Raw genomic sequence first — 12,966 nt, forward strand, 5'->3', positions numbered from 1 at the left:
TGCTCCTGCCCCATCCGGCAGCGCTAGAACTGTGATTAATAGTAGCAAGAGCGCGCTGGCCTCTCAAGGAAGCGATGAAAACGTCCCACCGCCCACTGAGTGATTAAAGGCAGAGGCCCCGGTGTCACTGCACCTGCCGCACAAATGAACGCTGCGCCCATTTAGGAGAGCGCTGATTCTGAGACCCGAATACAGAAGGTTTCGCAGCCGGCTTTCGGCGTGTTATGTGCCGGCAGTGATCTTTATTTTGAAACCAGCTCTGTCTGGGATCAAAGAGCTATTTATATTTATTTTAACAACAAAATATTAATCTTTACCCTGCTCAGTCCGGATGCCGCGTAATTATTTCGATATTTTAAATACATTTGAAATGTCTTGGTAGCCAAAGGTCAGTTTTTGGTGGGTTCTTGTTGAAATTCGTACCCGAAATATGAAATGGTCTCACTAATTGTTGTGATGCAGATGTAACCCACCGGAATGTGTGCACCGCGACACGACGGAGCAGCCGTGGAGATTATCGAGGTGAATAATAGCATTGACTTTGCAGTTTCTTTAAATGTTTTTTAAAAAAACATAAACAACAATGTCATGAGCAATGCCAATAGCTCTAACTTTATCAATGCCGAGACCATTGCATTGTAAATGCTTGTCTTCCTTGAGGACCGGCCGCAACCTATGGGGGGCGGAGGATGAAGCCAGATTAAAAGCAGTAAAGTCCCTAGGTCCGGGGGCTGCTGTGGTGGTTAGTAAAGGGGTGGGGGTCCCGGCCCTTAACACTTCTAGGCTGCTCCTCCTCGGCAGAAACTGGCACATGTGTACCTAGACAGCAGGACACTCCGACCACCCAGCACAGAGGGGCAAGGGAGGAAGTCCGGAATGGAGTCCGATGTCCACTTGAGAAGCTGGACGAGCATGGAGGGAAAATGAAACGTCGGTGTGTGTCAGAAGGGCGAATACGAATTAGATCCATGCCCCACAGCCACGCCGTGAACTAAAGGACACATAAGCACCAGTCATGTATAGAAATAAAACGTAACGTGGGAGCGCGCGCAGCTAATGAAGAGGATCATGCATGATGAACTCTTAGCAGCCGCTGTGAACAAAAGAAAAGAAGTGAAACACTGTCCCAGTGCCGCTGAGTATTTAAAAAGTATAGTTAAGACGCGGTAATGAAGAGGAACATATGCGAAGATCTATTCAATATTACACACCTTTCCCCTCCAATTTTGAGTTAAAATATGGGGAGTGCTTACCTTAACCGCGGCCTGGGTAAGTTTACAGATTCTTCCACTCCCCCTCATCTATGGCTGGCTGCGTGCCTGAAAGTGACGAAGGCGGATGTTGAGTAGGTGCTCAGTGTTGTGAAGGGGGTCGGGTAAACTGTTTTGGGTGGGTGGGGGCACTGCAAAGGGAATAGGTATGCGGCCTAGGAAAGCTACTCACAACTGGGTCAACATGAGACCACTGGACTGGGTGACCCGCTCGCACAAGAGACTCCATTTTGATATCTGTGCACTGAGAAAGATGGCAGCCCCTCTCAAGCCGACAGTCAGAAGGCCGAATTTGGCCTCGATGTGGGTTAGACCTCAGCATCCCGGGACTACGAGTCCCAGAATGCAAAGAAAAAATCCTGTACTGGAGCAGCGAGTCATACGCGGACTTTGGAAACTAGGACAGCACCTGTAATGTTAATAGGTCTAGATTATGTGTTAACTTTTTGTTGTGGGGGTAAAAGTCCCAGCATGCTTGAATGCCCACTGAAAATACAATAGCGCCAATAGAAGCGCCCTCACGAAGTGGGATCTTTTGATGGCAGTATTCGCGGGTTCATGTTACTTATCAGAGGCGGGGCCAATGATTTGCACGCTTCTGTGGACTGCCCCCCCCCCTCCCCCACCCGATGTGTCCACAGAAGACACCAGTCAGATCGAAGACCTGCAATGCAGTCTAGACTTTAACATACCATAGCAATTGCGGAAGGTTGTGATGTGTCCCGCTAGTGGAACAAAAGCAGACCCCACGATCACACCAGTCCCCACTAGCCACAGCTCCCACTACAATATTCAGATTTTCAATCCATTTCTCTCACTCTCTCCTTGAACACTAAAAACCCAGGCACAACTAAAGCATGCAACTGGTCGAACAGTAAACTACATGCGAAATCGAGACAAAAAAATAAAACCACCACAAGACAAAAATAACCGATTTGCTGTACTAATGTACCGAACGCCAATCGCAGGTGTGTTATATCTTCCACGAGGAGACGTATTTTGAGAACTGAAAAAAACTGTAAACGAGCGTTTTGGATGTTTGTATTCCACTTACGCATATATACTAGAAGCGTTTTGAGTTGAGAAGCTGCGCAAAATGTAAATATCTCATACTATGCCTGTGTTCACGGCACTGTGCCCCTCAGCCAAAACCCTTTCGAACGCTAATTTACTAACACCAGGAAGGGTCACACATTAGGAAACAATACGTATCTGACTGTAAACAAGCTAGCCGCTATGTGGCGCCAGAACGCAATCTATTTCCCACAAACGACCATACTAGTCAATCAGATACAGCAACGAGTAGAAAAAAAAAACAACTGATAACGTATTAATAAAGGGGAATCGATGAGTTATAAAATAAATATACCAGGTTTGAACCGAAAATACTTTTAATAAGCAGACTGGTAAAGTTTCAGGCCAGACCGTCTTGAAATAGTGTTTTTTGAGAGCGAGTGTTACTTATAGAGCGCAATTTAAAATGAAGATGCTTAGCACAGCAGAAATGCCTCGGAGAAAGGCAGCGTCCTTTTCGGATTCGGGGGCGTGTTTTGCTGTGGTCTCCTCCCTGAGACTTTTCGCAAAAAACACGACCCCGATCCGAAAAGGACAGGGCATGATTGGAGTGACGGGACCTCTTCTCCAATGGCTGGCCAGCATTTACTAGGCCAGCCAATGGAGAACAGGGGAGAAGAGGGGCGGGTTCAAGCCCCTCTTCTCCCAAGTCATTATCTCTCGCGAGCGAGACTGCGCAAGCGCAGCCATCGCTAGCCGAGACCTAAAAATCATCTTCACTAAAAGATGCATTTTTAAATTCGGAGTGCAGCAACCCTAGAATCCAGCTATTTCGTCTCAATGGAAAGTTATGCTTGTAAGGTGTTACAAGGCAACTTCCATGGCAACGCACAAGTAACTTACCTTCGGTAACTATAGATCTGTATGAGACGTTAGTTAGTGATAGATTCCTTACCTTAGAATTACCCCCAGGCTTCAGACTGGATCCGGAAAGTTTTCGTCAGCAGTACCCCTGTGCGTCGGAAGGTGGCGTTGTGCGGCTCCGCGTCAGTCGAAGGCGTGATCGCCGGGATAACGTCGCGGCAGCTAAGACGCCGGCCTCGCGCGCGGACATCAGTTCTGTACACTACTTTCCACGTCAGGAACGCAGAGCCATGCAAGATACTGATCACTGGTGCATTGAAACTAGGGCCCTGAAAGGAATGACCTTAACCCTAGAAATCTGTTCGCAGAACGGGGAGGATGGGTGGAGCGGTAAGGAATCTATCACTAACTAATGTCTCTTACAGATATATCGTTACCGAAGTTAAGTAACTTGTGCATCTGAAAGAGACGTTGGTGATGGATTCCTTACCTTAGACTAGATACCCCAGCAATACCAACCCCGGTGGTGGGTCTGCGAACCAAGATCACACCACAAAGTCACGAAGAACAGAACGGCCATAGAAGCAGTCTCTCCGGACTTGACTGTCAAGGCAATAATGCTTAGTAAAAGTGTGCAGCGAGGCCCACGTGGCTGCCTGACAGATGTCTGCAGGTGGACAGCACGTCCCAATGCGGTAGCAGCTGCTGTCGCCCTGGTGAAATGGGCACGCAGCCCCACCGGAGGCTCCTTTTTAGCCAGAGAATAAAAGGCTTTTATACATAAGACGACCCAGCGGGAGACAGTTCTCTTGTGTACAGCCCGACCTTTCTTGGCGCCTACGTAGCCTACAAAGAGTTGGTCATCCACCCGGAACTGTTGTGTGCGATTCAGGTAAAATGAGAGCACACTTTTTGGATCCAGACGGTGGAGCCTCTCTTCCTCTCTGGAAGGCTACGGAGGCGGAAAGAAAGTGGGCAAGGTGATAGATTGCCCTATATGGAAGGTAGTAACAACGTTTGGCAAAAAGGAAGGACGAGTGCGGAGCACAACTTTGTCCGGATGAACAGAGGTTTACAGGAAAGAGCTCACTCACGCGCCTAGCAGAGGTGGTGGCAACCAGGAAAGCAGTCTTCAAAGTCAATAAACGAAGAGGACAGTTGTGCAGCAGCTCAAAGGGAGGGCACATAAAATAGGTAAGAACCAGATTCTAGTCCCACTGCAGCATCACAAAAGGAATAGGAGGGAAAAGGTGAGTAATGCCTTTGAGAAATCTATTTACAACAGGGGACTTGAAAAGAGAGGGCTGATGGGGGAGCCTGAGAAAGGCTGTAATAGCAGAAAGGTAGCCCTTAATAGTGCCCAGAGCAGAGCCCTGCCGGACAAAAGAAGGAAGAAACAAAAGGACTTGTGAAAGAGGGGCAGAAAGGGGAGCCACAGCCTTTGCTGTGCACCATGCCACAAATTTGTTCCACCTGCAGGCGTATACCGATTTAGTGGAGGGACGCCTGGCAGCCAGAATGATATCACAGACTTCAGGAGGCAAGTCAAATGGAATCAACTGTCACCACTCAATCTCCAAGCAAGGAGGTGGAGGCTGGACAGGTTCGGGTGGAGGACCGTCCCCTGCTGCTGCGACAGAAGATCCTCCCGAAGAGGCAGTCAGATCGGGGGCTCCACGCTCATACTGAGTAGTTCGGGATATTAAACTCTTCGAGCCCAGTATGGGGCCACAAGAATGACTTTGGCCCGGTTGCGCCTGATCTTCTTTAGCACTCTGGGTAGAAGTGGTATAGGCGGAAAGGCGTACAATAGACCGCAACTCCACTTGTGACGAAAAGCGTTGCCGAGTGAGTACCGCCTTGGAAATTCCAACGCGCAGAACTGCGGACATTGCACGTTCTCTTCGGTGGCCAATAGATCTAACCAAGGCTCTCCCCACTGTTGACAGAGACCTTGCGACACCTCCGAGTGAAGACGCCATTCGTAATCCATCATGCACCTGCGGCTGAGTTCGTCCGCCCTGGTGTTCAAAGAACCTGCCAAGTGTTGAACCACCAAGGAAATGCATGGTGTTCCAGCCATGTACAGAGACGCAGAGCCTCCTGACAAAGGGTTCACGACCACACCCTGCCTTGCTTTTTGCAGTACCACATGGCGGTGGTGTTGTCTGTGAACACCTGCACTACTCTTCACCTGACAGAGGGAAGGAATGCTTTCAGTGCAAGTAGGATCGCCCGGGGCTCCAGATGGTTGATATGGAGCCTGGACTCCGCTGGAGACCAGAGGCCTCTGATCTCCGCCTCTCCCATGTGGCCGCCTTTAACCAGGAGGGACGCATCCGTCACCACTGTGTGCTCCGGTTGGGGAAGGGAGACTGATCTGCCGCTGACCCAATGCTGGTTCGTGAGCCACCACTGCAATAGTGGTGCAGTGCCCTCCAAGATCTGGATGTACTCGGCCAGGTTACCCTGATGCTGCTCTCACTGGAATTTCAGGTCCCACTGCAGAGCCCGCATATGCCATCTGGCATGACTGGTCAGCAGGATGCAGGAGGCCATGAGGCCCAGCAGCCTCAAGGTCACCCTGACCGAAACCCAGGACAAGGGCCGAAAGATCGGAATCATAGCCCGAATGTCCCGGACTCGCTGTTCAGGAGGATAAACCGAAAACCGCGCCATGTCCAGAACCGCTCCAATGAAGAGGAGCTTCTGAGAGGGAATCGGGTGCAACTTTGGCACGTTGATGGAGAACCCCAGCAGTTACTGGAGGTCGGCCGTAGTCTGGAGGTGGGAAGACGACTGCCTGGGGCGAGCCCTCTTTCAACAACCAGTCGTCGAGATAAGGGGGGGGGGGGGCGGAGACTGAAACCCTTGATCTGCGCAGATGAGCTGCAACCAATCAATCAATCAATCAGAGCATTTGTAAAGCGTACTACTACCCGTGAGGGTCTCAAGGCACTAAGGGATGGGGAAATGCTGCTATTGTTCGAGGAGCCAGGTCTTGAGGAGTCTTCTGAAGGTCAGTAGGTCTCGGGTCTGCCGGAGGCGGATGGGGAGGGTGTTCCATGTCTTGGCGGCGAGGTGGGAGAATGATCTGCCGCCGGCGGTCACTCTTCGGTTGCGGGGGGACAGTGGCGAGGGTGTAGAAGCGGAGTCGGCTGTGGAGGTATGCTGGTCCGGTGTTGTTGAGTGCCTTGTGTACGTGGGTGAGGAGCTTGATGGTTATCCTCTTGTTGACAGGGAGCCAGTGCAGATCTCTCAGGTGGGGTGTGATGTGGCTGCGGCGAGGGATGTTGAGGATCAGGCGTGCAGAGGCGTTCTGGATGCATTGGAGCCGTTTCAGGAGTTTGGCCGAGGCTCCTGCATAGAGGGCGTTTCCGTAGTCCAGTCTGCTGCTGACGAGGGCCTGGGTGATCGTCCTTCTCGTTTCGGTGGGGATCCACTTGTAGACCCTGCGGAGCATGCAGAGGGTGTTGAAGCAGGAGGAAGAGACTGCGTTGACCCGTTTCGTCATGGAGCGGGTGGAGTCGAGGATGACCCCTAGGTTACGTGCGTGGTCGGTGGGCGTTGGAGCTGTTTCTAGTGCGGTCAGCCACCAGGGGTCGTCCCAGGCAGAGGGGGTGAATCAGAGGATAAATAGCTCCGTCTTGTCCGAGTTCAGCTTCAGTCGGCGTTTTCTCATCCAGTCGGCGACGGCCTTCATTCCTTCATGGAGGTTGGTTTTGGCGGTGTGGGTGTCTTTGGTGAGGGAGGATCAGCTGGGTGTCATTAGCGTAGGAGATGATATTGAGGTCGGGCGACGTGGGCGAGCGGTGCCATGTAGATGTTGAACAGCGTTGGGCTGAGGATGAGCCCCGGTGTACGCCGCAGATGATCTCGGTGGCTTCGGACCGGAAGGGAGGGGGGGCAAACGCTCTGTGTTCTGCCAGCGAGGAAGGAGTTGGTCTAGTCCAGGGCCTTCTCTTGGATCCCGGCGTCGTGGAGGCGTGTTCGTAGCGTGCGGTGGCAGACCGCGTCGAAGGCGGCTGACAGGTCATCGAAGTACAGGTTCACTGATCAGTTTAGCTGCTGCATTCGGTCAGCAGAGAAAAAAAAGAGGATTATTTGATTATTAGGATGAGGGCCGCGGTTTCTCTGTTGTCTCGCAGGGTCCTGATGTCGTCTGTGGCGGCGGCGATGAGGACAGTTTCGGTGCTGTGGTTGCTGCGGAACCCGGACTGGGACGGGTCCAAGATGCTGTTCTCCTCGAGGAATCTGGTCAGTTGTTTGTTGACGGCCTTCGATGACCTTCGCCGGGAACGGGAGCAGAGAGATGGGTCGGACGTTCTGGAGGTCCTTGGGGTCTGCCTTGGGTTTCTCGAGTAAGGCGTTGATCTCTGCGTGCTTCCAGCTCTCTGGGAAGGTAGCTGTCTCAAAGGAGAAGTTGATGGCTTTCCGGAGATGGGGTGCGATGGTGGTGCTGGCTTTGTTGAAGATGTGGTGTGGACATGGGTCTGACGGGGATCCGAAGTGGATGGAGTTCATGATCTTGATGGTGTCGTCGTTGATGTGGGTCCAGGAGATCAGGCGGTTGGTGCGGGTGGTGGTCGTGGGGATGGGGGTGGAGGCTTCGGTGGTTGCCAGGGCGGTTGCAGTGTTGAAGCTGTCGTGGAGGTCTGCGATCTTGGGATGTCGTTGGTGTTGGAGAGTTCCTTCACGATGTTGAAGAGCTCTTTGCTGTTGTGTGCGTTGCTGTTTAGGCGGTCTTTGAAGAAGGTCCTTTTGGCAGATCTGATGAGGTGGTGGTGTCTGCGGGTGGCGTTCTTGTCGGCTGCGTAGCTTTCCGGTGTTCGTTCATGGATACAGTTCTTCTTTAGCTTTCAGCAGGTTTGCTTGGAGGACTGGAGGTCTTCGGAGAACCAGCTTGCTTTCTTTCTGGTGTGGCTGTTGCAGGGCGAGGGCGGACATTCGCTGTTCTTTGGTGACTTTGCTCCAGCATCGGCGAGGCATCTGCTGGGTGCGGTGGTGTGTGGCGGGCTTCCGGAAGGTGAAGTGGATGCAACGGTGGTCGGTCCAGTGGAGTTCGGTGGTGTGGTTGAAGAAGACGTGGGAGCTTGCTGAGAAGATGGGGTCCAGCATGTGGCCGGCGTAGTGGGTGGGTGTTGTGACGAGTTGTCGGAGTCCGAGGTTGGCGAGGTTGTCGATCAGGGCGGTGGAGTTGGGGTCGTCGTTGTTCTAGAGGTGGAAGTTCAGGTCCCCGAGGAGGATGTAGTCCGTGGAGGCGAGGGCGTGTGTGCTAATGAAGTCGGCGATGTAGTCGCTGAACTGTGGTCGGGGTCTGTAGACGACGGTTCCTCTGAGGGTGGTGTTGAGGTCGGTGTGGATCTGGAAGTGCAGGTGTTTTGCGGTACTGAGGGTGTCATCGGTGTATGTCGAGATTTTGAGTGTGTTCCTGTGGACGATGGAGATTCCTCCTCCTACTCCATTGGTGCGGTCCTTGTGGGTGATGTTGTAGCCTTCTGGGATGGCTAGGGCCATGTCCGGTCCGAGTAGGGGTTCAGCCAGGTCTCAGTCAGGAAGGCGACGTCTGGGGTGTTGGAGTCCAGTCAGTCCCAGATTTGAACGGCGTGTTTGCGTGCGGAGCGGGTGTTGAGAAGGATGCATCCGAGGTAGTTGGGTTCTTTGGTAGGTGGGTTAGCGGGCCGGACGCTGGAGAATCTGAAGTTCCGGCAGGAGAAGGGTCCTTGGGTGCGCTTCAGGGCGGTCAGGCAGCAGGTGCATGATCATCCGGTGTTGAGTGCGTGGAGGGTGCAGGGGTCGTTGAGGATGTGGTGGCACTTGTGGGATGTGGGAGGGTGGAGCAGCTGGGAGGCGGCAGCGGGCGGCGAATGGGAGTGCGGGGGGCAGGGACGCAGAAACAGGGAAAACGGGCGAGGAACGGCAATAAGGCAAAAAAGGAAATTAAACAAATTAGGTACAGAAAGAAAAACAAATAAGGCACAGGAACACCAAAATGTAAGCAAAACCAATGCGGGTCCGGGCGGCGAGGCAGGCAAAGACGGACAGAGCCGTGCAGCAGCGTGGGGAGCGACCTGCCTGTGAGCACTTTCGTGAACACCCGAGGGGCACTGTCAAGGCCAAAAGGGAGCACGGTGAACTGAAAGTGGCCTACCGTGAACCGCAGGTAACGGCAGTGGGCTGGCAGAACGGCGATATGAAAGTAAGCGTCCTGCAAGTCCAACGTCAAATCCAGTCTTATGGTCTAGGGCAGACAAAACTTGAGTAAGTGTGAGTATCTTGAACTTCTCCTTCCGGAGGAAGCGATTGACGTTCTTAAGGTCTAAGGCCTTTGTCCTTCTTTGAAACAAGGAAGTAGTGGGAACAACAACCAAGACCAACTTCTGGCGTCGGAACGCGCTCGATGGCCCCCTTACCCAAGAGGGCCGCAACTTCCTGCTGGAGAAGTGTCAAGTGATCTCCCAACATGCAGTGGAATTGAGGTGGCATGGCTGGAGGGGTAGACCCTTCGGACTATCTGTAAAACCCACCTGTCCGAAGTGATGCTGCGCCAGTGGGGGAGGCGATGGCGAATCCTGTCGCCCACTGGTGTTTGATGGGCCTGAAACACTGGACTATGAATGTTTGGCGGCAGGGGGTGGTGGTGGATTGAACCGCCCGCTGGCCCCGTGACCCACCTCTGCAGGTCCCACGGTTACGACTGCAGGGAGACTGTTGCTGCACAGGCCTGTGGCTCTTAAACGAACGTGTTTTGGCGCCCCTTCCTTGTCCACGAAAGGAGCAAAAAGCAGAAGTCGGCGGTGTCAAGACCAGAACGAATCGTGAACTTGGCTGCATCTCTCCCTTCAGCAAAAGCTTGGGAGAGCACTGTCCGGGCCTCCTTTGGACACTGAGGCAGCACCTGCGCCACCGTATCCCACACAGAGTGAAAATAATGGCCCAATAAGCATGCGGTGTTCACAGACCGCAACCCTGAACTGGCGGAAGAGAAAATCTTCTTCCCAAACTGCTCCAGTTTCTTGGATTCCCTGTCCGGAGGTGTGGAAGGGAATGCGCTCAGGGATGCAGAGGTTTGGACAATCAAGCTCTCGGGTAGGGTGTTGGGAGAGGAAAATGGGGTCGCCCAGGGCCGGGCGTTGGCATCGGGCCACGTTCCTATCCACAGGAGCTCCTGTGTTGGGCCTGGACCAGGTGCCCAAAAGAACGTGAGAAAGTGCGTCATTGAAGGGCAGCAGCGGCTCCACAGAGAAAGCCGCCGGCTGAAGCACTTCTGTCAGGAGGTTAGTCCGGACGGCCACTGTAGGGAGCTCAAGGTGGAGAGCCTTGGCTGCCCTACGCACCACCACTGATTAAATACCACCCTCCTCCGTAGCCACGGTAGAAAGAGAGTGCGCCAGATTCTGGAGAAAAATCCAGTCCACCTGCGTCCTCCAAATCCTCTGCCCAGTGCGGCTCTAACTTGCATTGGGCTGCGAGAGGGTCTTCAGACCCCTCCCAGTTCTCCCAGTCCTCCGTAACATGCTGGTCAGGGGGGAAAGGAGGTGGAGGATGGAGAAAGGGATAGAAATTCCCCATTGGCGTCGATTGACACCGGTCCGGCACCTTCTCCATGTCCGGGTGGAACCCGGGGATGACATCGGCCGGGTGGGCGACCGGCGGCAGTGCCGTAGACGTCAACGGAGGTCGTACGAGGTCAACTGACGTCGGCTGTGATCCATGCATGGATCCATGGGGGTCTCGCTGCGCCGAGGCCGGAGCCGTCGATTTCAGGGCCGGAGCCGTCGACGAAGAAGGGCGAGGACCCCCAGTTGGACCCACATGGCCTGAAGGCGTGCTGGTGGGGCCCGATGGGCCAAAGAGGCGAGCCATGGCTGACAGGAAGTGCTGCAGCTGGGCCGGAGTTGCAGACGGACCTGGGAAAGGCGAGTAGGCCGTCGGCAACTGCGTAGACTCCGCCGGAGCCACGGGCGGCACCACCCGCACCCTCAGCAATGTCACGCGACAGGCTTCTTCGACTTCTTGTGCTTCGTCTTACGTGGCGCCGAGTGCGAAGACGTCGAACGATGATGGCAGCTCCGCGACCGGTCCCTCGACCTCCCACGGGAACGGGACCTTGAACGGCGTGGCACCGACTCCCGGGCCTCAAGCAACTTTCAGGACCACTGCCGCAAAGTTTTCAGAGCCATGGCCCGGCAGTCTGGGCACGACGTGGGGTCATGGTCGCGCCCGGGCAGTACTGGAGACAGTAGACAAAGTAGAGGATGGTGTGCGGTGTGCTTGGTAGCCCATTTGATGCCGTGCCCAAAAGAAAACTCACTCCACCATCACCACAACTACGGTTTCAAATTTCGACATCACCAATAAATACTTCAGTATTGCTTACACCTTTGCCTACATATTTCTTCCTGCACGTCAATTCACTTCACAGCCATCCTCTGTGAGACAGCTGTTACTGCAAGCTATCCAATACAACAGCTATCTAGGACAGTTTACGTCAGCAGAACTACCAAAACCAAGCACAGAGGGGCAAAGCTCTAAGCAACACACTGCTCTGGCATGAATCTGGGGGTAACTTAGTTGTACAACCTTGACCTCAGCTGTGCAGGGGTACACTTTTACTCACCCTCTTCATTCATGTGACCTTCCAACAGTACCTGCGCAACCAAGCTCTTTGTGGGAGGCTGCTTTCTTTGTGGACAAATGAGTGGGTCAATAAGCTACATGGGGAAAGGAGCACTATAATTCTGGGCATATAACATGGTGTTCAAGACTACTACAAATAAGCACTCAAACAAAAAAGCCCCCAGCCATGTACTTACTGTTCGAACCTGCTTCAGAGCATGATGCTGTGCTACAGATTCCTGCTTGGCTTGTGCGGAGGCAGCAGTCTGCTGAAGTATTCGCTGTTCAATCTCCTGTTCCTGTTGAAGGGCCTTCACAAACGCAGCTTTTAATCGGTTTGTGTGTTCTGCCTTCAATGCCTTCTTTTGGTTTGAGGCCATGCATGTTTCACACATAATAGTGCCGTTCTTCTCCTCCCTCCAGCGGCTAGTGAAGTCAGTTTTACACTGGGCACAGCAGTATGGTTCATGGAAGGCAGCTCCAGTTGAAATTTTGCCTGTAAAGCATGAAAGAACATGTGGTATCAAGAGAAAAAACAGCATTGTCCATAAAGCTCCCATCTTATATCATTCCAAGGCTATCTCTTACATCGATACTGAACAATTATCTCAAGTGTTGTGGATGTTCAATGGCAAAGATCATTCTGCTGCTCAGATGTTAATACATGAGTGTGAGAAAAGGCCCCTCATTAGGTCTCGCCTGGCGTTGGAGCGTGCATGCGCTCCTCGCCTGCGAGAGCTATAGTAAACAGTATGAAGAAGGTGACTTTAATCCACAACCTTTTTAGGTAGTGATTAATGTATTTTCTGTGCTTCTGGTTTGCTGGCTGTCACTTTTGTTGACGCCCTTGCAGTTTTCGGATGCCACCCCTCGTGACAAGTGCATCTATTTTCACTCAGCCCTAGCGCGATGCAAATAGAAGCGGCTGAATGAAAACAGATGGCAAACGTAAAGGCAACGTTTTGCGTGCGCACCACTCTGACACCTGGGCGTGATAATGTCAGAGAGACCCCGCACAGCCATCGCCTGTGCTCTGCAGAGATCCCGTGTTTTGGGCAGCAGGCAGTGGAATTTAATTTCAAGCACGGCTTTGTCTGAAGGGCTCGCGATGCGGGGCTTGGAACAGACGGTGGAATCTACAGAGAGGCTGCCTTGGGGACTCCGCCTCCGCCCCCATCAATCTGCTGCTACCTCGTCT

The 12,966-nt window shown here is 53.1% G+C and overlaps 1 protein-coding gene across 9 annotated transcripts in view; it reads right to left on the bottom strand.

The window, feature by feature from the left end:
- Positions 1-12,966, bottom strand: part of GATAD2A (GATA zinc finger domain containing 2A) — a 398,521-nt gene that overhangs the window by 38,945 nt on the left and 346,610 nt on the right. For all 9 annotated transcript variants that reach the window (XM_085639718.1, XM_085639714.1, XM_085639716.1 and 6 more), the window contains one exon: positions 11,966-12,264. In XM_085639718.1, the coding sequence (XP_085495844.1) occupies positions 11,966-12,264 (299 nt within the window). The remainder of the gene's footprint in view (positions 1-11,965; positions 12,265-12,966) is intronic.

The sequence above is a fragment of the Triturus cristatus genome, chromosome 12, assembly GCF_964204655.1.
Source record: "Triturus cristatus chromosome 12, aTriCri1.1, whole genome shotgun sequence".
NCBI classification, from domain to species: domain Eukaryota; kingdom Metazoa; phylum Chordata; class Amphibia; order Caudata; family Salamandridae; genus Triturus; species Triturus cristatus.